This window comes from Strongylocentrotus purpuratus, unplaced genomic scaffold (assembly GCF_000002235.5).
Source record: "Strongylocentrotus purpuratus isolate Spur 01 unplaced genomic scaffold, Spur_5.0 spur5_scaffold_15, whole genome shotgun sequence".
NCBI lineage: Eukaryota > Metazoa > Echinodermata > Echinoidea > Camarodonta > Strongylocentrotidae > Strongylocentrotus > Strongylocentrotus purpuratus.
Genome location: NW_022145600.1, coordinates 29,115,773 through 29,143,467, shown reverse-complemented (window position 1 = coordinate 29,143,467; position 27,695 = coordinate 29,115,773). Strand labels below are relative to the sequence as shown.

The following is a 27,695-nucleotide window of genomic DNA, read 5'->3' as shown; positions in this document are numbered from 1 at the left end:
GTGATTGGAGAAAAAAAAATATATAAACTGGTTTATACATGTGAACCATATAACTATTACTGCTGTTTCTGTCGATCAACGAACCTCCATGACATTTACATTAGGACACACATACCTGTATGAACGATGCCTTTGCTTTCAATGCAGAGTAGAATTCCCCAAAGATACCCCCTCCAAGTGTCAGGTCAGTCAGGTTTGGCATAGAACATAGTGCTTCTGCTAGGAGATGTATTGAGGCTAGTGTGGGACAATGGAGATCAACAAGCTTGACAGTCTGGACCTGCATTGTTTGTCAATATATTTAAGCATCACGTCTATACATGCATATCTGTCTGTATAATTCTTACATTTTATACTGTGAGGATCTTATTCAAATTAGGTAGTTCTTTGTGAGCCCATGTAAGTTATGCGAGGATCATATGCAAATTAGATGTTCTTTTGTGAGCCCACTTATGAACAGGTGCTTAATGTAGATTTCCACTTCACTAGATGAATAGCTAAGTGTATTCAAGTGTACACAATATCTAGGTTCTGTCAGGTGTATAGATTGCAGACTAAACGCTAAAGTTTCTATGGAGAGGATGATTTAGAAAGAGTGATTTAAAAAAAAAATTCTTTATGTATTCTTTATAGAGTACCAAAGCTGTGACATCATACAAATCTATTTTTAGAATTTCTCAATATTTACTTCATTTTGAGAAAGAGCATCAAGAAAAATGTCCAAATGTCGAAATCCAATTGAATATGTTAAGTATTGGATGAGATATGACCATCTAAATAGATTTCCTATAGGAATCAGTGTTATTGCTCTGGCTCGTAATGTTATGAGCCGGAGCAAACTACCAGTTACACTGAGTGCCATAGGAAATCTATTTATTCAGATGGTCATATCTCAGCCAATACTTAACCTATTCAAGTGATTTTCAACAGTTGTACATTATTTTTTGTCCTCTTTTGGAAAACGAAGTTAAAATTGAGAAATTCTCAAAACAGTTTTTTGATGACATCACACTTCACCGCTCTATGAGGCTTCCAATCTGTTTTCATTGATAAGTCCTTATCCTACTAACACTGACACTTATAAAACCAGAAATATGCATTTGCTATTAATGTATTAAAGGTATTCATAACTCTGGATTTCATGTGCACAATACCCTTAAGTCAGAAGGTTTTATGCTATGGTTCAGTGAGGTAAATTCTAGCATTTATTAAAATTGGTTCTTTAAAAAAAATGACTTATTTTGTTACTATCAATTAAACTTGTGAAAGGTTAGATATTGATTATTGATCAAAACAATGTCAATCTTTCAAACATTTGAATTTCAACTGAATCCGTACATGTGTAGTTTGCTTTATTCCATGTTTTATAACTGTTCCAAAGGGTGATTGGAGAAAAAAAAATATATAAACTGGTTTATACATGTGAACCATATAACTATTACTGCTGTTTCTGTCGATCAACGAACCTCCATGACATTTACATTAGGACACACATACCTGTATGAACGATGCCTTTGCTTTCAATGCAGAGTAGAATTCCCCAAAGATACCCCCTCCAAGTGTCAGGTCAGTCAGGTTTGGCATAGAACATAGTGCTTCTGCTAGGAGATGTATTGAGGCTAGTGTGGGACAATGGAGATCAACAAGCTTGACAGTCTGGACCTGCATTGTTTGTCAATATATTTAAGCATCACGTCTATACATGCATATGTTATATTTACTAATTTCTGTCTGTATTCTTACATTTTATACTGTGAGGATCTTATTCAAATTAGGTAGTTCTTTGTGAGCCCATGTAAGTTATACAAGGATCATATGCAAATTAGATGTTCTTTGTGAGCCCATGTAAGTTATACAAGGATCATATGCAAATTAGATGTTCTTTGTGAGCCCATGTAAGTTATACAAGGATCATATGCAAATTAGATGTTCTTTGTGAGCCCATGTAAGTTATACAAGGATCATATGCAAATTAGATGTTCTTTTGTGAGACCAGTTATGAACAGGTGCTTAATGTAGATTTCCACTTCACTAGATGAATAGCTAAGTGTATTCAAGTGTACACAATATCTAGGTTCTGTCAGGTGTATAGAATTGCAGACTCTTTGTATGACACATTTTCATTTGTGTGTGCTAGTAAAAATGCACATGCAGACTGCTCACTTGGATAATTGATCTTGAAGAGAGAGGTCTGTGTTACAGTTTTGGGGGGTATTTCCAAGGAAAGAAACCGGCGTGGTGTGGTGCCATGCAACCCAGTGCATGATGAGACTGTTCTTCCCTCTTCTCAATGCTGAATTGTAAGTACATTTTTATACATCATTGCATGTAAACCTAGGTCATTTTTATATGCTTAAACAGTCATTGTTATGGTCATTTAGAGAGGATAATGTGAAGTTGTTTTATTACCGAATGATTTTGTTTGGCTGAGTCCTTTCAAATATGGACATTTAAAGAGGATATAGATATGAAGCTGTTTTATATCCGAACGATATGTATTTTGTGTGTGGCTGAGTCCTTTAAAATATGGACACTTTTGCTAATGTTGGAAACCGATGTAATACAAGTGGTATTGTGCATTTTTGTGTTAATTTTAGGACCTATGCTATTAAGATTCCGGTCTTTTATTAATTTAGATGGCGATCAGCCTACGGGTCAACCTCGGCCATACGTATAGTCAACCTCGGACTACGTATACTCGGGCAACCTCGGCTAGGACTGAGTCGGGTGTTTCAAGGTCATTCAAGGGTTATCTTCAACCAGATCAACGGGGCGCATCTCTAGCTTTCCACTGTTCAAGGCAATCACTCGCCGTCGCTACTGGTCAACACACGTTCGTCGTTGCAGTCGTCCCATATAGTTTCATCGAAGTATCAACGTTAAATGAACTCAGAGAAGACAAACATTTATTTAAGCTTCATTGAATGCCAGTATCCTATTTACAGATAATTATTATTTTGTAAACGACAATAATATGATGTGTTCTATTTGAGCAAGGATATTTGTAATATCCTCCTTGATTTGAGTTACATTAAATGTTTCATTCAACCAATATTTCTGGAATCCTTTGGTAGTATTATTCAGAGTGGTTAAGTAGCCTATTCTAGATTAGTGAGCTAATACAAGCGAGCTATCGCACGTGACATATACAAATTCCTCAAATTACATAGTTGTATTCATAATAACATTCTCAACAAAACAATTGAATAGATTGTATTTTCTAATTCAATTCTTGTCTATTGAGAAAAAGAACACACTAAGGTTTCTATTGAAGGGTCATTCCATGTCAAATCACCCAATGGTTTTAACCCGACCATTTTTGATTTTGATGAAACTTAGTGTACTTGTTGAGTGTGATCTCACAGCACCAAATCCAAAATTTTAGGTCAATCGGATAAGGGGTTTGGGAGATACGGCCCACCAAATTTTGAGATTTTTTCAAAAATGGGGGTGGCGGGCCTACCTTTGAACCCTTGTATTTCGGGACGTGATGGGTCAATCTTCACAAAATTTGTGTTGTTGGAAAGGGTATTCAATAAGGATTCCAAATCTGCCGCCATTTTGAAAATTTGTACATGTTGGGGTACTTTGACCTCTTGACCTAATATTTGACCTTGAAATTGACCTTGTGGATCACGTGACCTTGACAACATTTTTCATGAAATATAATCTCTGACATGTTCACTTAAACATATAAAAGTTTCAGAGATATAATATTTTTTGTTTAGGAGCAATAAGGATTGAAAGTATCCATACTTACAGATATTCACAATAAACCCTATCATAATGTATAATATGCACAGTATAACATACTTCTTCCACATGCTTTTTTTGTTCTAGGCATACCCATTCTAAATGTCAGCAGTACTTGAATAGAAAATAAAATGACAAGTTCATATAGGCATAAAGGGTTAACAGGATGTATGGCTTTAGGCCTCTGAGTCGGTTCTAGGATAATTACCCCCCCCCCCCCCCCGGAAAATTAACCCCCAGGAAAGGTCCCCCCCCTGAGGACAATTACCCCCCAGAAAATTACCTCCTAGGACAATCTGTTCCCCCCCCCCCCGAGGACAATTACCCCCCGGACAATTACCCCCTAGGATGATTACCCCCCCCCCCCCCCCCCTCTATTCATTAAAGGGGAAGTCCATCCTGATAATAAGTTGGTTTTAATCAAAGCAGATTTTTTTTGGGGGAGGTAATTATCCTTGAGGGGTAATTTTCCAGGGGGGGGGGGGGGTAATTGTCCTCAGGGGGGGGGGGGGGAAGATTGTCCTAGGAGGTAATTTTCTGGGGTTAATTAACCTCTGGGTGTGATAGTCCTTGGGGTAATTGTCGGGTAATTGTCCTGGGGGGTGGGGTTAACATTTCCAGGGGGGTAATTATCCTAGAACCGACTCAGAGGCCTAAAGCCATACATCCTGTTAACCCTTTAGGCCTATATGAACTTGTCATTTTATTTCTATTCAAGTACTGCTGACATTTAGAATGGATATGATTGGAACAAAGAAGCATGTGGAAGATGTATGTTGTTGTACTGTGCATATTGCATGTATTGTATACATTATAATAGGGTTTATTGTGAATATCTGTAAGTATGGATACTTTCAATCCTTTTTGCTCCTAAACAAAAAATATTGTATCTCTGAAACTTTGATATGTTTAAGTGAACATGTCAGAGATTACATTTCATGAAAAATGTTGTCAAGGTCACGTGATCCACAAGGTCAATTTCAAGGTCAAATCTTAGGTCATGAGGTCAAAGTACCCCAACATGTACAAATTTTCAAAATGGCGGCAGATTTGGAATCCTTATTGAATACCCTTTCCAGCACTACAAATTTTGTGAAGATTGACCCATTAGATCCCGAGATACAAGGGTTCAAAGGTAGGCCCGCCACCCCCATTTTTGAAAAAATCTCAAAATTTGGTTGGCCGTATCTCCCAAACCCCTCACCCAATTGACCTAAAACTTTGGATTTGGTGCTGTGAGATCACACTCACCAAGTACACTAAGTTTCATCAAAATCAAAAATGGTCGGGTTAAGATTTTCAGATTTTTTGGGTGATTTGACATGGAATGACCCTGAAGGATTATTTAGTAAAGGCAATTTTTTTAAAAATTCCTTATGTATTCTTTATAGGGCTTCCAACCTGTTTGCATGGATAAGTCCTACTCCTACTTACACTGAAATTCATAATACCAATACATATATATTTGCTGTTAATGTATTGAAGGTATTCATGAATCTGGATTTCATATGCACAAGATCCTTAAAGCCCCAGTCCCATATAAAGCCGGACCAGCACGGACGAGCACGGACCACTCCGGACCATCCCGGACCATGGTCTGGGGTGATCCGGGATGGTCCGGGATGTTTTGTTCAAAAAAGTGTGATGCTTTAAAAGCTACAGTCCCATATACGTCCCGGACCGTCCCGGACCATCCCGGACCCCATCCGGGGTGATCCGGGATTCGGTCCGTGTTGACACCGTGTTGGCACCGGGGTGGTCCTGGATGGTCCTGGATGGTCCTGGGCGGTCAATAACTCACTCCCGGACTGCCACGGATCAACACGGACCGCCCCGGCGCCACTACGGATGACCCCGGACCCAGCACGGTGGCTACACGGATCACCCCGGATCAAACTATTGTCCCGGACCGTCCCGGACCACCCCGGCAGTTTTTGACCGTCAAAAACATCCGGGGTCGACTCCCGGACCGCCCAGGACCATCCAGGACCATCCAGGACCATCCAGGACCACCCCGGTGCCAACACGGTGTCAACACGGACCGAATCCCGGATCACCCCGGATGGGGTCCGGGATGGTCCGGGACGGTCCGGGACGTATATGGGACTGTAGCTTAAGTCAAAAGGTTTGTTGCTATGGTTCATTTAGGTAAATTCAAGCCTCTATAATAAATGGCTCTTAAAAAACTATATGGCATATTTTTACTATCAATCAAACTTGGAAATGGTTAAATTTTCATTATTAGTCAAATCAATGTCAATTTTAGACACACTTGAATTTCAACTAAATCAGTACATGTGTAGTTTGCTTTATTCCATGTTTCATGACTGTTTCAAAGGGTGATTGGAGAAGGAAATAAACACATACCGGTATATACATGTGCACCATATAAATATTACTGCTGCTTCTGTCATTCAATGACCCTCCATGACATTAACATTAGGACACACATACCTGTATGGATGATGCCTTTGCTTTCAATGCAGAGTAGAACTCCTCATTGAGAACCTTTCCAAGTGTCAGGTTAGTCAGGTTGGGCATAGAACACAGTGCTTCTGCTAGGAGATGTGATTCGGCTGGTGTGGGACAACGGAGACCATAAAACTTGAGAGTCTGCACCTGCATTGTTTGTGAATATATTTAAGCATCACGTCTATTACTGATTTTTGCCTATATTCTTACATTTCATACACATTCTATTAATTACATAATTGTATTCATAATAACATTCTCAACAAAAATAATTGAATATATTTTCTTTTCAAATTCAATTCTTGTCTATTGAGAAAAAGAACACACTAAAGTTTCTATTGAGAGGATTATATAGTAAAGGTAATTTTTTTAAAATTCCTTATGTAATCTTTATAGGGCTTCCAACCTGTTTGCATTAATAAGTCCTACTCCTACTTACACTGAAATTCATAATACCAATAAATATACATTTGCTATTACTGTATTAAAGGTATTCATAACTCTGGATTTCATATGCACAAGACCCAAGTCAGGAGGTTTGGTAAATTCAAGCCTCTTTTAAAAATGGCTTTTAAAAAACTATATGACATATTTTTTTACTATCAATCAAACTTGGAAAAGGTTGAATTTTGATTATTAGTCATATCAATGTCAATCTTAGATACACTCAAATTTCAACTGAATCAGCTCATGTGTAGTTTGCTTTAATCTTGCCAAAGTCTTAAACTCCAGCGGAATGTCTTAAAATAGTCTACTTTCGATCTTGGATAAACTGTTTTATTTTAATCTTGTGGTCTTTATCATTGAAATACTAGTTTAAGGCTGTTCGTATACTGCATGGGCCTATGATGAAGGTCATGGGTCTTATTTTAGTCTAGAAGTTTTATTATGGTAATAATACAAAGCAAGATGACTAAAAAAGGTCTTAATTTTAGCTCATTTTGACTCTTGGGAGAAGGCAGTGGCTCGGAAGACCCGACCACTGACTGGAATATGTATTCATATGCACCATCTTGTGATTTCCCCCTATCTCTCTCTCAATGTAATGAACATTAAACCAAAAACTCGAAATCGTTAATATTAAATGTACTAGGTACTAATAATATCAATTAAAGCTTGCTTCCATAATTAAAGTTGTTTAGAAATATTTTGGTGCATACCAATGTTATGTGTCTATTACGGGTCTGGGCAAACAACTACCGGTACATGTATGTCTCAAAACCCGGGAATTCCTCCCAATGGACAGACAAGGTCACGCGCTGGCTGAGAGGTAAATATTACCAAATTATTACTGTTTTTATGATTTCTGTAAAAAATCATGCTAAATTTGCTTAAGAAATCAGTAAAAAGAAAAATTTACAGTAAATTAAACTTCCAACAAAAGGAATTGACCAACGACCAACGCTAAGTCAGTTTTCTTCATGGGGAAGATAGTCTCATGTCCAGAAGTCAGTTATTATGATCTGAAAAAATTGAGTCCAACCTTTACAAACAATGTCATTCACTTGTGTTGTACAGAATTAAACAAGCGGTAAACCTTACAGTAATACAAACGCATTCAGTTTAAATTTTATAGTGTATTTTCATACACTGTTGCCATAAAGCTGGAATAAGTTTGTTACACTGACCAATGTTCAAGAAAATTGAAGAAAAAAAATCATCCTTTTGATTCAATACCCCAATTTTACTGAAGCCTAAATACAGTTTGTAAAGATTAATTGTGGTTTCATTTTCACTGTGATATGCTCGGTAGAAATTAATCATTAAAGTTTTGACAAGATATGCACTTTGTCTGTCAAGAATAAATGAAAATGTCACAGACTTCATGATAACACTCTACATTGCATTCATTGACTAAGAACTTATACTTTTTTTTATAGTTTTTGATGTTGACGCCGCTGTCGCCGTCACCGGAAAAGCGGCGCCTATGTCTCCAAATTTATCAGGTTAAGTTTTTTATGTTGACGCCGTCGCCGTCGTTGTCGCCTATGTCTCGCTTTTTGCTTCGCAGGCGAGACAAAAATTAAAGATATCATTTGTTTAGTGATTTAACCCTTATCTATCAGGCTATCCAGATTCGAACCAAACTGACCAATTACAAATAGTGATGTTGATTATCTCTTCAACACCTGATTAATCTTGAGATACATAAATCATAAATTCATTTTGATATGAAACATTAGCTGAAATTCATGCAGAATTCTAAGTATAAATTAAAGGCTTAACCCTAAAAAGGCCGGGCTATTTGAGGTCTTAGTACGGCCGGGGGGGGGGGGCCCCCCCCCCCCATGGCCCCCATAAGATGTCAGCCGTGAAGCGGCCGATCTCCGCAAAAATGTGCACGCATGTCAAGTGGAGTGTATAGAATACTATAATTTCAATTTTTTTGAAAAATTCACTCATTTGCATGTTTATGGTACTTTATGCAAATTACGTCATAAAAATCACATTTTTACCCATAAATCATATATTATTCATATTTAAGCATTATTTTTCACTACAGATATTTATTAGACCATTCTGAATAATAATACGAGAAACAAAATTGGAAGTGCCAGCTTATTCCTTATGTTATCTCTTGTTTTTATGATTTCTTATGTATTTCATTGTTTTTTTAACTTATGTAACTGTATTTCATTGTTTTTGCTGTTTTATTTCATATCTAACTATAATTCAACTATTTTGACCCCCAAAAGAACCACCTAAACTTTAAACAAGACCCAATAACCCATGTTTGATCTATTTTTAGGAAAAATAACTTTTCCATATGTTTTGTACACAAATTATGAAAATGAGCGATTTTCGGGCTGACATGCAAAGATAAAAGGTCATATGACCTTGTAACCCTAATTTTAGTACGACTTAAATTTTTAAAAATTAATTCACCTCTTTCTTTTATCGATGTTTTGTTTGTGTCCCTCTATATTTTTGTCAGGGTTTTTATTAATTTTATTATTATTACGATATCATGCCAGGTTACCAAATCCTGTCCTTTTTTATTTGGCACCATCCTGACAAACCCACTCATATGATACGAGGGTTTCTCTGAAGTTTTTGAAAGAAAACAAAAACCTATGTCCCTCGGTGTGGAACAGAGTGACTCCCTGCTATGAGATACCTTTATCTGATAATCAAGGAAAAGAACTTGGGTGTGAACTGAAAGTAGACCCTTCCTGAAGAATTGCACTGTCGTGCAGATAGTTATTAAAAATGATGATACCGGTAAGCAAAAAATATGGGCTTTTGATGAAAAATGGTGCAGTTAATCAAAGATGAAACAAATAAGAAGTTATACATAATTAATGAGTCACTTATCCATGTGATGCCCTTATACTATAGACCTGTATGTATTTTATATAGATTTTACTAGCTGGTAAAATCCATATTCAGACTTTAGGAATGTGACAGGGGTCAATCCCTTGACCCCAATGGACATGACATATTTCACACAGAGTACATGAGCAAGTAGATATGCATGCCTCTATTGCAAGGCAATAATCAAGTCAGAGTCAGGGCACCTCAAAAATGCTAACAAAACACTGGTATGGAAATTTGAATTCAACTGCATGGTTTTCCATCGTTTCCAAACAAAAAATAAGTGTTAAAGGAACACTAACATGGAATTAAATTAAAAGAAATTAGTGATGGAATTTGAAATTACATATAGGTAAGTTAATCCTTATCGATGTTGTTCAAACACCTATCAGGTGTCACATTTATACTATTATAAATAATATACCAAGGTAATGTTATTAACACCCTAGTGTATATATATTTTTTGCAAAAAAAAGTAGAAAATCATACATGTACATGACAAAATATTTTCTCCTAGCTGGCACCAGTGGTGTAGGCCGGTTTCAGTCGAAACGGTATTTGAACAATAATTACAGGAAAAGACAGAATCGTTTCTAGGAAAATGTTACATGATGACAGTGTTAACTATATTTTGCACTGTATATCCAATTACAAAAGCATGGATAACAAATGATGTACAAATCTTTTTGGTGTTAACAAAGTGTCTGGTAACAATCAATAATATATATTACATTATTTAGGTGGATCTTTTATTGTTATGATTATTCAGTTATCTGCGTAAAAAGTCAAAGAGATTATTGTGACTGTAACAACCGTTATTCTTGTCACCCCAAACTCGGCACCAATGTCAATACCAATATATCATATTAAATCTGTCTTCAATTGCATACAGAGATTATGTTTCCTTTTAATCTATACATATTGGATACAATTAACTTATACATGTTATTGATGAAAGATTTGTTAGATCGAGAGAGCCAAGGGCGGATTTAGCTTTTTGCTAAGGGGGTGGGGGGGGGGGGGGGGGGTGGCCCAATCACGATGCGGAGGCGATTTTTTTTTTTTTTTTTTCTCTCTCTTTTGAACCCCTGTTAGTGATGTTTTCCTGGCATTTACTAACACGATAGAGACCATAAAAATCAGTGCATGATAATGTCTTTTTAAATCAAGTAACAGTTTAATACACAGTTATATCCAGAGTTATCATGTGTTTGCAGATACCAGATGAGTTGAATATCTTCTCACAATATTTGCACTTTTCTCTCCAGTGTGCGTTCTTTCTTTGTGGTCTTTCTCTTGGTCGGACCTCTCTTTGGGGGAAAGCAATCTTTATGCCAAGGGGAGGGGGGGGGGGGGGGTTGGGGGTTGACGCAATGACGATGCAGAGCATTGTCCACGAGCCACATAGCGGCGAGGCGATTTTTGTTGTTGCTATTTTGAACCCCAGTAAGTGATGTTTTTCTTGGGGTTTGACCTGATGACGATGTGGATACTGTGTGGGTCTGGACACAAGATGGCGTTTTTCTATGCACATCACATTTTCACTTGGCAGCCCAAGTAGATTAAACTGGCACATATTCCAGTTTCGTCAACTGGATTCAACTGGTACCAGTTGATTCCAGTTGAAAATCCAACTGGCTTCAACTGTTTTTTTGACCTGGGTGGGTCTGGACACATGATGGCGTTTTTCTATGCACATCACATTTTCAATTGGCAGCCCAAGGGGGGGGGGGGTTAAACCCCCTACCCCCCCCCCCCCTCCTCTCCCTCGTAGATCCGCTACTGAGAGCGGTTATTTAGTTAAAATTGGACAATAAAGTCTGTCCTCTAACATTCCTTTCCCAAAATTTTCAGTGCCCATATGCTTGTCTCATTCAGACTTATTTTTGGAGACTGAACGGGAATTTAATATTTTATTTGTACCCATATATATGTTTAGATTACAGCAGTTCTTCTCATGAACGGAGTAGAATGAAATTAAAGTTATGCTTCTGATATTAGGGAGACATTCAACGCATTTAAAAATAATCGTCACTTGTGGTACTTTAAGCTAAAGGGGAATTAGATCCATCCTGAATTAAGTTGGTTTCAATAGAAGCAGAAAATGAGAGGAACAGGTCGGTGAAAGTTTGAGCAAATTCTGGTTAAAATATAAAAGTTATGAATGTTGGAAGTAGCGATCAATCAAACATAAATTGGCAACAATGTGAAAAATCTTGTGAGCCCCCCCCCCCCCCTCCAATATGCTCTGTACATAAAATTTAATAAACCTTCATTTTCTTTGTTATTGATGATGGAATATATATTTTTCCATACATATTTAAAATATATTTGCAATAATCATATTATTGGTGCATGTATGATTGAACATTTTCTTGAGGGAAATTTAATTAAGAATCAAAATTTTATTGACTCTTTGACCCCATCTCGGGATATGAGAGTACAAACAAACATAAAAGTATAAATAGCAATGCATGACTTGTGAATACAATTCATATACATTATACATACTGTAGATAATGACACAAAGATACAAACGATAATAGGTATATAGTGTATGAAAGTACAAACATGAATAATGAACCAACTAGTAAACACAAAGTATATATACATGTACAATGTAGATAGTGACAATAATACATGTATAAGTACAATGCAGTCTATTTACAAGCAAAAAAGTAAACAAAGTAGGCTGTTTCACTATCCTACCGCTACGAGTATGTGAAGGTTCAGCTCTCATTGTACTTCCTGAAATGCTTGAACTATCTTCTTTCTCTGTTTTTTGATAAAATGTCAACATAATAAGGCGAGTAAATCTTGCTAAATTCTTTAACTGAGAAGTGCTTCTAGTATCAACAAGTTCTGTCATGTGCATAGCACTTGGGAGCTTAGACTTACAAAACTTTTTTGAAAAATATAAACATCTCTCCCTTTGAAAATATGGACAAACAAAAATATAGTGAAATTCATCTCCTATATCAGTGGACAGGCAGAGTGCACTGCATATCACAATGTGGTGTGTTCACATCAAATCAACCTTTGTGTACAGTTAATTTATGTGATGTACACCGAAACTTACAGAGAGTAAAAGTATCAGTTTTATTTAGGGTGAGTAAATAGCTTTCAAATATATGGTTGCCTTTAATATTCTATAATTTGTGCAAATGTGATTTGACCATACTGCATCTCTTCATTCTTGACAAAAAATATCATTTAATCTCAGTTTTAACAAAGAATTAATATTTAAGCCAAATCAACTATTTTACCTAGCCAAATATTGGATAGATCAGCTTGATTAAATGTGTCTTCAATAACAATGAGGAAGTAAATTCCAAATATTCATCTTTATGAAGGTCAGAAATGAATTTTAAAAGGACATATGAATATTTACTATCTTTACCTCTCAAAATTCTTGACCAAAAATAAACTATATAAATTAAATATATCTCAGTTTTTAGTACAGAACAAATAGAAGAGGAGCCCACAAGATACATCACAGAGTTGCAAATGTGTTCAGCTGATGACAACATCAGAAATTCATAACTTTTGATCTTTAATCTGATATTGCTCAAACTTTCACTAATTTATTACTCTTATTTTTTCTGGTTTTATTAAAACCAGCTTACTATCAGGGTGAACTTCCCCCTACGTTGTGATCTTCCACAGTTTCCACTGTTATAATATTTACACTTGAAGGCTTTTTTTAAACACTGTTGAGGCCTTAGTGAAAAGACCATTGATATATTCTTCTGTCAAAAGAACCAGCATATATGAGACATTTAAAGGAATTAACGAAAATTTAAATGTACATTAGAAAAGGGAAGAGATGCTAATGGAATTGAATTAATAAACACTCACACATACATCAAAATTGTGGATGAACTGCTCACCTTTGATTCTTTTCCTTTCCTTGCAAGTGTTTCAAAAAAACATTGATGGCCACGGAATTGAAATCCTAGAGAAACTTCCTTCAAGGATGGCAAGGAGCATATTATCTCTGCCACATCAAGTGACATAGTAGGTCCACATTCTCTCTCAATCTGAAGTGTAACCTGGATAAAATGACAAAGTAATTACTGATAGGATGCAGAATGTAGATGTTCACTTGGATGTTAGGCATACTGTACCTACATGATGAGCAGTTGCCCTACATGTGCTGCTAGAACTAAAGAGAGTACGAGAGAAAAGGAAATAAATAAGGGAACAGGCTAAAGAACTATTGCCATGACATTTCGTATCCTATATTCTAATTCCTATTTTTGCGACAGTAGCAATGGCTCATCTTAGTTTACCATGCACTAAACAGAGAATCCTTAAACCAAATAAAAGAAGAGTACAAGTCAAAGAACAGGTTTCAAAGGAGATTATTTAAGTTCACACCATCTGGTGCCTCATACCTTAACCATTTATAAATGTTAATAGGAATACGATCACTAAATTAAAAGAGTGGATACGGAGCAAAAATCTAGTCTCAAGAGTTGCAATATCAATACAGGTAACCCAAATTATACACAGGGCCAATAATAATATCAAACAGATTTCTTTGTGCCCTGCTAAACATTTATAAACCAAGAATTGGGACTTCATTCGGGCATGAGATACTTTTTTTTGAAGGGATGACAGTGTGCAAACTATCGATGAAGTTCCCTTTCCAAAATGTTTAGCTCATCTAAAAGGTATAGATGCACTGTGTACATATATGCACCTGCAAGTACATACATGTAGCTTCACTGTAATTGTTAATTGCATGTTCTGAATCCTTTTTTTCAAATTCCTCTTCCACTGGCATCAGATTTATTTTGCACGCAGTGCTTGTTATTCCTAATTAGGTCCCTTTCTCTCTCCAAATTCCTTTCAGATTTCATATGCATATTCTTTACCATCCCATTGTATGCACTGAACTGATCGTCCATGCACAATTTTGACTGTTTTGAGTCTGTCTTTATACCTTTCTTTCAGCCTACCTACATGTATCTCCACTATCCTAGATGCTACAGACTTTTAACAAATTACTCTAGGTAGTGTACGAGTTGCTCTTCATCTTCTGATACAAATGGCCTTTCAAAATGCTATCTTCATACTCAAAATTTAATTCCAAAATCGACCCTTTCAAGAATCGCTAAAATTCTTTAAATATTGACAGATGAAAAAGAAAAATTACCACAACTTAGTCATATCAAGTCCTAAATGAAATTTCTACAGCATCTTTATCTTTGCATTGCACATGGTTCTGCTCAGTTAATTTCACAATATCAATGATCATGTTTGATATGAAAGTTCTGAAAATGGATGTGTTTATCTTGCTATACCCTTACAAAAATGTCCTGTGGTAATACCACATGATTACCACAGGAATTACCACAGGACATTTTTGTAAGGGTATACCTGTAGCTCCATCAAGCCTGGCTTAATAAAGACCCTCTATTATATTTAGATACTTCAAGATATACCCTTTTCAACCCCCTACAAAATGCAACTACAACTGACCTACTTTACGATAAATTGCTCTCCAAAACCAGACTTTTCAGGAAAATTCCTAAACAACTTCAACATGTGCTCAATTTGCAAACTTTATACCTAGATCTATGAAATTAAGCAGACATGTGTATCAACCTACTTGACAACTACCTGCCAAGTTCACTAACATTTCATGACATCAATCATCACAAGCTTATTGTAATACTGAACTTGCTATGCATCAAATTACAATATGTGTGACATGCTTGTAGTACATTAGCGTGGTTGACAATGGGGTCAAAGTGACCGCAATGAAGTGCCCCTTCAAATGTTACCATACACAGTATATGTTCACTTAGAAATTTTGAGTAAATCGAAAGCAGGTCACAATTTGGATTACGCAGGGATTTGGATTACAACTGTAACACGTATCAGCTATGCATGACATTAATTTTCAGAGTGATTTTTGTTCTGTTTCGATTTTTCTTTATCTTGAGATTTTGCAAGTATTTTCTGGGTGGCCAAACTCAGGGGATCTCACAGCCCGATTTTGAAAATCTGCCAAGTGGGACATTTTAGATGCCATTTTATATCCTGCATTACAATGTATCGCACTATATGCCTCACATACATGTATTAGTATGTTAGCATGCAAGGCCATATAGGCCAAAGTATATATGGAAAACCATGCATGTGTAATGACGGATTGTGTACATAGGATCATCTAATTGCTTTACTGATATTTATTTGCTCAAAGAAATAGAAATGTGGGCATCAATGCATGCATATCATTATGCAGTTGCAGTTCTAGTTTTCAAATTATTACTGTTCAAACCTCTTTGATTTGATATATTTTATTATCAACAGCAATACAGCAATACATTTCATGCAATATGATATGCAAGAAGAGAACTTTTTGATATACAAGAGGAAATTATGATACACAAGAAGAGAAAATTGGTTGATAAAAGGGGCCAGATAATAGCACATGTGCTGGTCGAGATGCACCCTTCCATAATTATGCTGTTGTACTGTAAGAAAACTGCAAAAGATATGAAAGTAAGAACTTGCACAAAAATGGATGAACTAATTTTGTTTATCAAACTGTGATTAAACTTACCACAGGGGGTCCAATGGAAGCATAACCGGCTACAGTGTGTGCTGTCATGTCATCGGATATGGTCAGTGTAATTGCCTTTGATGAAACCCTGTCCTTCACCAAGGCTGCCACATCTGGGTCTTGACTCTCAAAGGCTACATCAACAATGAAAGATAACTCTCTACCTACATCTGTGTACTGTAGACTCCCTAAGGCTAAACCAACAAGGATAGGTGACTCTCTACCTACATCTATGTCTAGTCCCTGAAGCATAGAGTTCAGTACATGGGTTGCAATACTTTTGTTTTGAGACACAGTGAAGTACAGGAGATACCTAAACTCCTCCTTCCTTGGCAGCACTACTTGCTCAATCAGTCTGTGGAATTCATTACGATCTAATTCATACAGGGAAGCAAGATGAACTCCAGCCATGTACTCCTGAAACAATTTGTGAGGGAAGAAGACTGGCAATTGCACATGAGAAGTCCTCTTATGTATGTCCATGCTAGTGGTAATTCTGTCCTCCTGAGACAAAATCCCAACCCGACAGGCAGTGTCCTTGGATTCTGGGTATGTTCGGAAATCATCTTCTCCAAAAATCAAGGTATTTTTTAGCAGACCTTTGAGGGCCTGCTTGGCAATCGGTCCAAGGAGCTCATCAATTTTGCTCAAATAGGAAAGAAGTGAGGGGCTGCCTACTTTCTTCACCATTTTCTGAGCATAATGTTCTTTTAGAAAGGCGATCATCTCTTTGAATATCTGAGAAAAAGATTTCAGTGACTTCATTTCCTTTAGTTTTTGCTCGTCAAGTTCTTTCCACATAAGACACAGCATGGCTACATATATAGGATAGTGGGCCATGTTTTCAGATATGACATCATTCTCACTGATGAACTGGATAAGCTGATTTGCTTTATCATCATTCTTTGGAAAGTATTTGTGAATGTAAACTGACAAATTCTCTCTGTTGAAACCCTCAACACGAATGAATGTGTAGAGCTTCATTAGATCACCATCTGATCTAATCTCTACTGCTCTCCAAGGGCGAGTGGTCACCAAGACTGGGCAAAAGGCAAGTTGATCTGAACAAAGAATATCTACAAGTCCAATATCACCAGTCTCAGATGAGCTTCCACGTGCCTCTAAGGAGGCGACACTTGGCTGTGATGGCTGAAGTTGCATTTGATCAGTAGGCTGTGATTCGCAAGATTTTATCTTTATGATTTTGCCACTGACTTCATCTAGCCCATCGAATGCGATGAATACCTTGTCAGGATTTGTCCGGATATACTCAGTAATCTGAGAAACGGTTGCTGGATTGTTTTTGGCCAGATAAGACTTTGCAATCTCGCCAATAGTATGTTGCTTAAATTCACGTAAAGGAACAATCAAGACCCACACAAAGTGATTGAAATGCCTTGCTTCAATCCAGTCCCAGGCAATCTTAGCACAGAATGTAGTTTTTCCAGCCCCTGCCTCTCCCTGAACCATGATCCGCTTGGGGAACTCTCCATTGACTTTCAGATCAAGCATATTATTGTAATCTAGCACTCGCTTCTTTGTTCCATGTTCTTCTAGTAAGACGAGATTAGTATACATGTCTTTAAACTGGACAGTGGAGGCAGGATTGAGAGGATCAGATCTGATCTTACAGAGAGTTGACCTATACTTGAACTTGAAGTCATTTGCACACCGCTCGACCAGTTCAGGAGAAAGTGGTCTGGTCTGAGATTCAGCTGAAGGAGGTTTGGTCTGTGATTCGAGCAGTCTTGATGGCCCTCCTAAAAATACAAATCCATTTTCATATGATTACACGTAAACATATTTTGATACATCGGAAATGATTATAAAGACCTGAGGCTAATAGTATGACATAAGACTAGGTGCATGCAGTCAAAGACACAAAGTCCTACATGTTTGTCTGAATTAATATGACTTCATTCAATTTTAGGGGATTTAGAATCTGACTAATTTGTGTAGACATGTATATGTACTTGTAGATGAATATCAGTAGAATTATTTTTCCTAGGACATTTCAGCAATGCAGATGTTCCGTGACAATCACACATCTTATTTTGAGAAAAAAACACAAGACAAATATGATTGCATCTCCAGCATGCCTCTGCGTAAATTCAGTTAAATGATCAGGGCTTGAATCAATCTTTAAATATCAAAATGAGAACAAAAAGCCTGTCACTACAAGAACTTGTATTATATATGTATCTAGGATTAGCGAAGTTGAATTAGTGAATTATAAAAACATGCATGGGGCCTGATAAAATTTGACACTATTCTGTAAAGTGTGACAAATGTATAGAACATGGAGCACTCACTATATCTCTATGGTAAAAACTTACTTCAGTTTTATGCACGGTTTTCCATATATCTTCTGGTGTAGCAAGAATTAGTATTTGTTTACCTGTGCTGTTTGGAATTAGAATTTCATTGAGTAATCTGTCTGATAGGCCACCCAAGTCAATCTCTCGGAGTGCGTCTGCCAAAAGCTGTCGTTTGTTTGAGTGTAGAGGTTGCTGCTTGACATTCCATTTCATGAATACTTGCAAAAATGCATTGGTATAATTATTCAACTGCTGAATCAGGATTGCCTGTAGCTCAGCTAAGGGGATCTCTAGAGATATTCCTACAGCCTGGTAGTGAGATGGATCAATAGCCTTGGCCAGCTTCAGGAACTCCTTTTCACTGACAGTCCTATAAAATGTATAATAAATCAATTGGGAACGATAGGATATTAGTTAGAGAGCATCCTATTGGCTGATAAGCTATGTGACACTTAACAATTTGTGTTATGTGCTCGAGCATGCAATATAACAGCCGAAGGATATCAGAATGCATTACCAGTGATATCAACATATGAAACAAATTGCCTCAAATTGCAGGTGAGGGTGGTATTGTTCTGGCAAGGTAATTATTCCAAAAAAAAGCAGAGTCTGGCAGTAAATACAATAAAGATGGTGATAATAATGATAGTATTAATACTAATAATGTTTACATTATTATTATCATTATCATCATTATCATTATCATCATCGTCGTCATCATCATCATAATTCTTATATGTATCAAGCATAGTCTATGTAATCGGCTTACTTTGAATCATCAGGTCATCGCATCGGGTTGGGTGGTGGAGTTAGCCGGCCTTTTGTGAAAACATGCCTCTTTTATTCACAAAATGTCGGAGGCTAATGTGAAATAAACCCCTCTCATGTTTAAATGGTCAGGTCTAATTTACTCAACACTTTGTGAAAACCCTACAGCAAATCTACGACAGATTGCATCCTGAACGTTCATCTTTACATGATCTTTTGTTTCACAAAAGGTTGTGTAACACAATCACCCGACCGGACGTGACGACCCGATGAATCGAAGTAAGCCAGTGCATGCATACCTTTCTGCAGTGTCAGGACCTGGATTGGTTTCAACGTCACCAGATCTCATCAAGAGGAGCAGGAGCAGATACAGAAAGCAGAATCCATCCATGGTGTAAGATGTCCTTCTCATTCAACAGAAGTTTAGTTCCCTGGAAAATGGGGATGCCATACGCAGCAATACCTGGAAACAATATTCAGAAATATCTACATTACATCATGGACCTATTACGGATGGACATTCATTGTGATTGTCTCCGTCAATGTCATCTCAATAGCATTCCGTACATGTTTCGTCACTTTGATCTCATGATGGTCACCGCCACTGGCGTACTGGTGGGGGTGCTTGGGGGGGCTTCAGCCCCCCCAAATAAAATTGAACCACGACTTTTTTTCACAAGTGATGTATATGTTCGTGATATCACATGATTTTCAACAAAATGCTAGTTTTTCCATTAATTCTTGCAAACTGACCCATTCCCCAAAAAAGCCAGGAAGAGCTTATGTTTTTATTGTCACGAAGGGCCTTATAGTGGCCACCAACAGTAACACTGGTAAAAAAATCCTTTCCAGAAGCTTTGTGCAAAGCACTGCCGGGAGATAACATGCTACCTACCACTCGGGCTGAGCGTGCACAGATTTGCGAACGAGCGTTCCATACTTACATCATGTAACACTGCACATAGTGGGGGAAATTGTTAACGGTACAACGAATCGTCTTCCGCGCTTTGCACGGGAGGGGGGGGGGAATTGAATTCAGACTAGGATTAAGAGTCGAGAACGGTTTTGATGAAACGCGAAAATGATTTCAGACAAGGATTAAGAGTAATAATTAAATAAAACGACAAAGCTTCCGCGCTTCGCGTGGGAGGGGGAAAACTGAATTCAGACAAATACACGATAAAATGAATCGTCTTCTTTCTCTATAAATTTAATGAAACGTGATAGCTTCCGCGCTTCGCGCAGGATGGGCGAAAATGAATTCAGACAAGGGTTAAGAGTAATAATTTATTGAAAGACAAAGTTTCCGCATTTCGCGCGGGAGGGGGACTGATTTCAGACAAGGATTAAGAGTCGAGACCGGTACAACGGATCGTCTTCTTGCTCTAATAATTAAATGAAACGTGAAATCTTCCGCGCTTCGCGCGGGATGGACGAAAATGAATTCAGACAAGGATTAAGAGTAATAATTTATTGAAACGTCAAAGCTTATGCGCTTCACGCGGGAGGGAGGGGGGGAAACTGAATTCAGACAAGGATTAAGAGTCGGGGTTGGAACAATGAATCGTCTTCTTTCTCTAATTATTAAATGAAACGTCATAGCTTCCACGCTTTGCGCAGGAGGGGCGAACCAAGAATTAAGAGTCAAGAACGGTACAACGGATCGTCTTCTATCTCTAATAATATAATGAAGTGTCAAAGCTTCCGCGCTTCGCGCGGGAGGGGGGGGGGGGGAACTGAAAAAATTAATTAGTTCCTGGCCCGGGTTTATGGGGTTAAAATTGTAGGCATTTGGACATTGGCATTTTTATATTTGTTGGTAATTGGTGGCTCGTTTTGTCGGTAATCGGTGGCCTCTACACCCTTCCCCCCTCCCCCACTGAAAAAGATCTAGCCGCGCCCCCGATAACGACACAGTTTATACACTCGAGATAATTTTTGCAAGTACTACAGTCAAGTACCGGCATCAAAGCATAATCTATACAACGTCTCACGACGTGTCAGATCACTTTTCTCTAACTTCTAACGAATCCCCTCCCGCGCAAAGCGCGGAAGCTTTGCCGTTTCATTAAATTATTAAAGAAAGAAGACGATTCGTTGTACCGGTCTCTACTCTTAATCTTGTCTGAATTCAAGAAGGCCTCTTTTTTTCCAGGAAGTGCCGGTGGACATTAATGCGCCAAATGTGGTTCTCAAATTGCAAAAGATCCCTGCTCTTGGAAGGGGTAGGAGAAAGCAATTTTACGTCATATTATATTACTCCAGGAAGCAGGGGCGTCGCCAAGGGGGGGGGGGTGAGGGGGTGCGACACCCCCCCCCCCCCCCCCCCACCTGTCAGGATATTGTCGGTAAAATTGCGCTGCCGTCGGAAAAAAGAGAAAAGGGGGAGGGAAAAAAAGAGGGGGAAAAAAAAAGAGAGGGAAAAAAGAGAGGGAAAGGGGAAAGAAAAGAAGAAAAAAAAGGAAAAGAAAAGAAAGAAAGGAAAAGAAAGGAAAGAAAAGAGAAGAAAGAAAGAGAAAAAAGAAAAAGAGGGAGGAGAGGAAAGAAAGGAAAAGAAAGAAAAAAGAAGAAAAAAGAGTGAAAGGGAAACAAACGAAACGGGAGATGAAAGAGAGGAGAGAGAAGGGAGGTAAGAGTCTGAGAGAGGAGGAGTGGGAGTAAAAGAGAGAAGGGAGTTGTTGGGTGGAGTCGTCTCGTCGAGGGAGCAAGAAAGAAACGGGTAAATATGTTGCTGTGTTGGGTCAGCTGTGTCGGTATTCTTGATCGATCCTCGTGTACTATATCCATGCAGAAGTTTGAAGTCGGTGAGATGTACATGTATATTGTCGGTCGGCCGACAAGTTTTTTTCCCTACGAACTGTGTCTTCTTATCCGCTGTGACGACTTCGAGAGTGACTACAACTACAATACTTGTTTTTTCTTGAAGTTTCACTTTTCTATAATATCAGCTAAAGAAATCAGAGGTTTAAAATTTTCGGGAAAACTAATTTCAAACAAGGTTTAAGAGTCAACAACGGTACGACGAACCGTCTTCCTTTCTATATATTGTGATGAAACGCCAAAAATTCCGTGCTTCGCGCGGAAGGGAAACTTCATTTAGTCGAGTCGAGAACGGTACAACGAATCGTCTTCTTTCTCTAATAATTTAAGGAAACATCAAAGCTTCCGCGCTTCGCGCGAGAGGGAAAACTGAGTTCAGACAAAATTAATAGGGCTTATTTAGAGTCGAAAACGGTACAACGAATCGTGTTCTTTCTCTAATGATATGAGGAAACGTCAAAGCTTTCGCACTTTGCGCGAGAGGGGGGAAACTGAATTCAGAAGAACAGGGCTTATTAAGAGTCGAAAACGGTACGACGAATCGTCTTCTTTCTCTAATAATTTTAATGAAACGTCAAAACTTCCGCGCTTCGCGCGGGAGGGGGAAGCTTCATTTAGATAAGGATTAAGAGTCGAGAACAGTACACCGAATCGTCTGCTTTTTCTCATAATTTAATGAAACGTGAAAAAGGGGGGTGGGGATGGGAGGGGGTGGGGGAACTTCATTCAGCCAAGGATTACTAGTCGAAAACGGTACAATTAATCGTCTTCTTTTCCTTATAATTAAAGGAAACGTCTAAGCTGCCGCGATTCGCGCAGGAGGCCCATCACCCACACCCCCTAATGAGCGCGCTTTTAAGTGATTCTCTTGCTCACTACCGCCCCTCCCTAAAATAAGATCCTAGCTCCGCGCCTGCATTAAAATATATAGCTATGATGCTGACTAAATTGAAGAATTAATACGTATATTATGTCTTCGAGGAAAATGACCATTTCGCGCATATGCAAGTACTATAGATAGTCCATATGAATTTTTTTTTTAGCTTCGGCCCCGGGTTTATAGGGTTATTTGTAGATATTGAACATTTAATTTTGTCGGTAATTGGTGGCTAGTTTTGTCGGTAATCGGTGGCCTCTACACCCCCCCCCCCCCCCACTAAAAAAGCTCTAGTGACGCCCCTGCCAGGAAGTGCCTGAAAATACGTCTAATTTGGTTTTAAAATTGCAAACGCTTCTTACTCTGGGAGGGGGCCAGAACCCCCTCCCAGACCCACCCCCTGCTTGGTCACTCCACTCCCTCGCCGTTAAAGCCTCGTTCTGTCGCTTCATCGTTTTACATTTCAACCCTTGCCATTTTGTGCCCCCCCCCCCCCCGTAAGAAATTCCTGGATCCTCCACTGATGCCCATACCCCTTGAGCTTAGGGGCTCCGCCCCTTGACCCCCGCCGGGCTTTGCCACTAGACCCAATTTCGAGAAACGTTCAGCAGGGACTGCATGTTAGAGTGGGGGTGATTTGGATTTTTTTTGTCAGCCCCCCCAAACGTTTTTGCTCATTACGCCACTGGTCACCGCCAAAAAGCCGGGACAGAATCAAGACAGTTTATTTATACATGTTAATCTACATGCGCAGAAGACAATAACTCGCCTAAATCATGGAAAATCGATGTGCAGTTCTGGCTTATAATTGTAAATTGTTGCTCTGTGTACTGTCCATGTATTTTATTTTGAAAAACATGTTGATATTACCAGATAGAGGTTATTTTTGGATTTTTGGGTTGTGATTTAAAATCCTGTTTCCCCCTATTTCCTCATAATATTCCAGAGTTACAAAGCACAGGGCTTATAAAGATCATGGCCTTCTAAAGATCATGGCCTTCTAACTGTTTTATAAGGTCATGGGTGTATGCGAAAGTGTGCGAATCAGTAATAATACATTTCATATCACCAAAATCGTCTGCTTTTCAACTTTGCTGCTCCCCATTGGGGATGCTTTCATTTAACTCATATCCTGCCATGAGACTGCTAGCGCGCCATTGTTATAGTGCTTAGTGCACGCGAGCGCGCTATCGATTGATTGCTATGTTCAGTAAGATTGGATTTTCTCTAGTAATTTAGCGATTTGTTTTTGATATCATATATCATCATTATGCCTCCCCATCGCAAGAAACGGGTATGCTTCATTGACCCGGATCTGGTGCGAGAGATGGTGATGGCTGAATTCATGAAATGATATTGGTATCAATGGAAAGACGGTGAAATTTCCTACAACTTTCATGTACAATGTTTGTTTATACAACATACGAATGAGAAGTTATAGTGGATCAAACATAGTAAAGATTTAAAAAACACGCACTTGAACCAACCCTAAAATTAACTTGGCACGCAGGGGATTTGTGGCTGGCACAATAGGGATTAGCACTGTGGCACTGGGTGCATTAATTGTATGGGTGGCAGCTTAAGAGTTAGGACACACTCTTACAGAGCACACCATCCAAACAAAACCCAAGAGAGGGAAACTGCTCCTTTGTCAATGACCGAAAATGCTTACGATGTGGTTATTGTTAAAACAGCTGAATGTTCTCATGAAGATGCACATAATCAGAAGGTGGCGACTTTCATTGGATCAAAGAAAGAATAACGTTGAATGTCCATCCGTAATAGGTCCATGAATACATACATAAAACAGATTGAATAAAGATTCTTGAGATATATTCAATTCACTACATGCAATAACAGGCTTATATTAGCATAAGGTTTATGACAGAAAACAAAGATTTTGTGATTTTTTTTTTTAAAGTCGCCAATCAACACGTCCAGGTTTCTTTCACCGCGCAAAATGATCATCATAATATTCTTTCTTTTATTGAATTCCTGCACTTGGCGAAGAACTGTGTGTGCATGAGCACAGGACAATAGCACTGTCCGGGAAAGTCTTTAGAAAAGAAACACAAGAAGAATCAAATATCGAAATTAACTGAAAGAGATCTTGTGATAAAAGTGCAGATCGGCTCGGCCAATGTCAGAATGGGGTAAACAGTCATCTTCCATTGAACGATGAGATCTGTGAGGGCAGCAGACATCAAATCAGGTGTCAGAGGGAGAAGCCTCTCCTGGATGGGTAGTGCTAGGCTGGTAATAAACGGCGACCTCGCAGTGAAGTAGAGAGGGCATTCCCTAATCAAGTGCGTGACTGCATGTACATGTACTCTTGCGAGAATCCACATAAATAGGGGCTTTTTTGTTTGTGTGGACGAGGACGCCGTTCCCGTCCTCTAACGATGCGAATTGGCTGCTGTCAACTCGTCCTGTTCACTATAGTTTATAACCCTTTTCGTTTTTAGTCGACCCCCGTTCTCTACACAATGATTTTCAATTTCTCCTTCTTTCACTTTTTATGTTATTCTTCGTTTATTATTCTATCATTTTTTAAATCTTTCGTCATGTTATTCTGTTTTCCTTCTATCATTTTCTCTTTCTGTTTTTCTTATGTTAATCTCCGTTTTTCAATCTTTCATCTTCTCTTCTATCTTTTTCATTATCTATTCTTTATCGTTTTCTCTTTCTGTCCTTCCTTATCTTATTATTTGTTTCTTCCTTCTATTCTTATGCTATTCTTTGTTTTTTCATTCTATCATTTTTTTTCCCTACCAATCTTTGTTATTCTTTGGTTTTCCATCTGTCATCTTCTCTTCTATCTTTCTATTATCTATTCTTCATCATTTTTTCATTCTGTCTTTCCTTATGTTTTTCTTTGTATCTTACTTTTTTTACTTTCTTTTATGTTATTCTTTGTTTTCATTATTCTTTGCTTTTTTCCTTCTCTTATGTTATTCTTTGTTTTTATCATTCTATCACTTTCTCTCACTGTCTTTCCTTATGTTATTCTTTCTTTCTTCCTTCTATCACCTTTTCTTATCTTATCCTTTAAAAAAAAAAAATTCTACCACTTTCTCTTTCTGTCTTTCCTTATGTTATTCTTTGTTTATTATTCTATCACCTTCACTTATGTTTAATATTCTTTGTTTTTATTGTTCTATCATTTTCTTCCTACCATTCTTTATGTTATTCTTTGTTTCTTCCTTTGGTGGTTGTAAAAAAGCAGTCGTTTATTGTTAGACGCCACAAAGAAGTTGCACTTTGAAAGTAATGGCATGTTGTTGGAGGGGTGAGTAGGCAATCGATGGTAAAACATAGGCACAGAGTGCAGAGTGCGCTAGGTGACATAAGCAATTGGAGCGTTTTAAATATCTAAATCACCTTTCATACAGAGCCAAAGGGGGGGGGGGGAATAACTGATCTTTACATCTACAGAGCTACCACGTGTCATGCATTATGCGAGACAGTCATGCATTGAGGATCTGAAAACGCTGTCAGGCATGGCAACCATTTTTGTCACGCGTCAGGGCCAGACTGGGAAGAAAAAAAAGAAGGAAGTAATTCCTAGCAGAGTTCGTGTACGTATATCGCATGCACGTAGCATGCATGCAGGCAGGCTATCACGTCACGTCATGCACGCGTACAATTTCGAAATGTACGCTATACCCTTGCCCGCGCGCGCCGAGTCATGAAAATGTCATGTAGATCTATGGCTGATCTTTGAACTTGGCATCTCTGCATCAACAAGTGCAAGAATTTTTTAAAACATTACACTATTTACAGACTTAGAAAAAGGAATACAAAGAAATTAAGAAATAAATTAACATCGAAACAATTAATGTGTACATTTAACTCACACCGACACTGTCAGTGTCACACCTCATGAGATCAAAATTATTGGAAAAGGAAGATGGACCTTGGGCTTGGAAGACGATAGACCTGGCCTGGAATCTCGACTGCAGATCTCTGCAATTTTCCAGTACGGTACATCCGGTAATCAGGTTATAAGATAAAGGGGGTAGAAAATGAGATCAATGCCATCAATACACATTGCCATTACATTAATTTTTATTACCACTAATCACTGCGTTGGTGTGCGGACACGTAAATGTACGTACCCAATTCCAACCCCCATCATACCACCACTACACCAGGGAGATCTCCCCGAGGCCTGAATCATTTATAGTGAATCATGAATGCCTGATTAATGATAGTGATACAACTAACATTTTTTATCCGAAATAGACTGACCTTGTTTTAGTCTCATCAGGTTTGCAAAGACATCATGTCGTCGTCTTCAATCTAGACTCTAAATCTACTGCTGAAGAAACATCGGATCTTAAAAAAACATGCTGAATCGAACCCGGAAGCGAGATGGTGCGGAGCGGCAGTGCAGTAACGTACCAGGTAAGTGCACATTTCTGGCAGAAAAATGGCGAATGGGTGAGTCGCGCGGGATAGGGACAAATATAGAAACTGAGCGAATGAAGGGGGGAATCCCCGGCTGCGCGTTTTCTTCTATCTGAACTACGTTCGCGCGGGGTACAGTGTTGGTGTTGACAGTAGACCTTTTGAGGGATTGGTCGACCACGGCTTCGCTACAAGGACACGATCAAGCGGAGGCAAATTGAAATCAAGACTTAGACAACTGCTGCAGGCCAGCGAGATGTGGAGAACGTAGAGTAAAGTAAAGCACTGTATTAAGTGAAAATGAAGGCGGTCACAGACAGCTACTACAGACCTTTTGTAAGAATTTTTTTTTTTTTTTTTTTTTTAATAATAAGCCAGTTCACGG

The 27,695-nt window shown here is 38.3% G+C and overlaps 1 protein-coding gene across 1 annotated transcript; it reads right to left on the bottom strand.

Moving 5' to 3' along the window:
* Positions 1–185: 185 nt before the first annotated feature.
* Positions 186–27,301, bottom strand: LOC105438431 (protein NLRC5-like). Its single transcript, XM_030986040.1, has 8 exons — positions 27,152–27,301; positions 19,503–19,666; positions 18,516–18,805; positions 16,118–17,877; positions 13,431–13,592; positions 6,208–6,372; positions 1,508–1,662; positions 186–237 (listed from the first exon to the last, which is right to left on the bottom strand). Exons 2-8 carry the CDS (start codon positions 19,613–19,615, stop codon positions 186–188), a joined length of 2,697 nt encoding a protein of 898 aa, XP_030841900.1. The 5' UTR covers positions 19,616–19,666; positions 27,152–27,301.
* Positions 27,302–27,695: the final 394 nt, after the last annotated feature.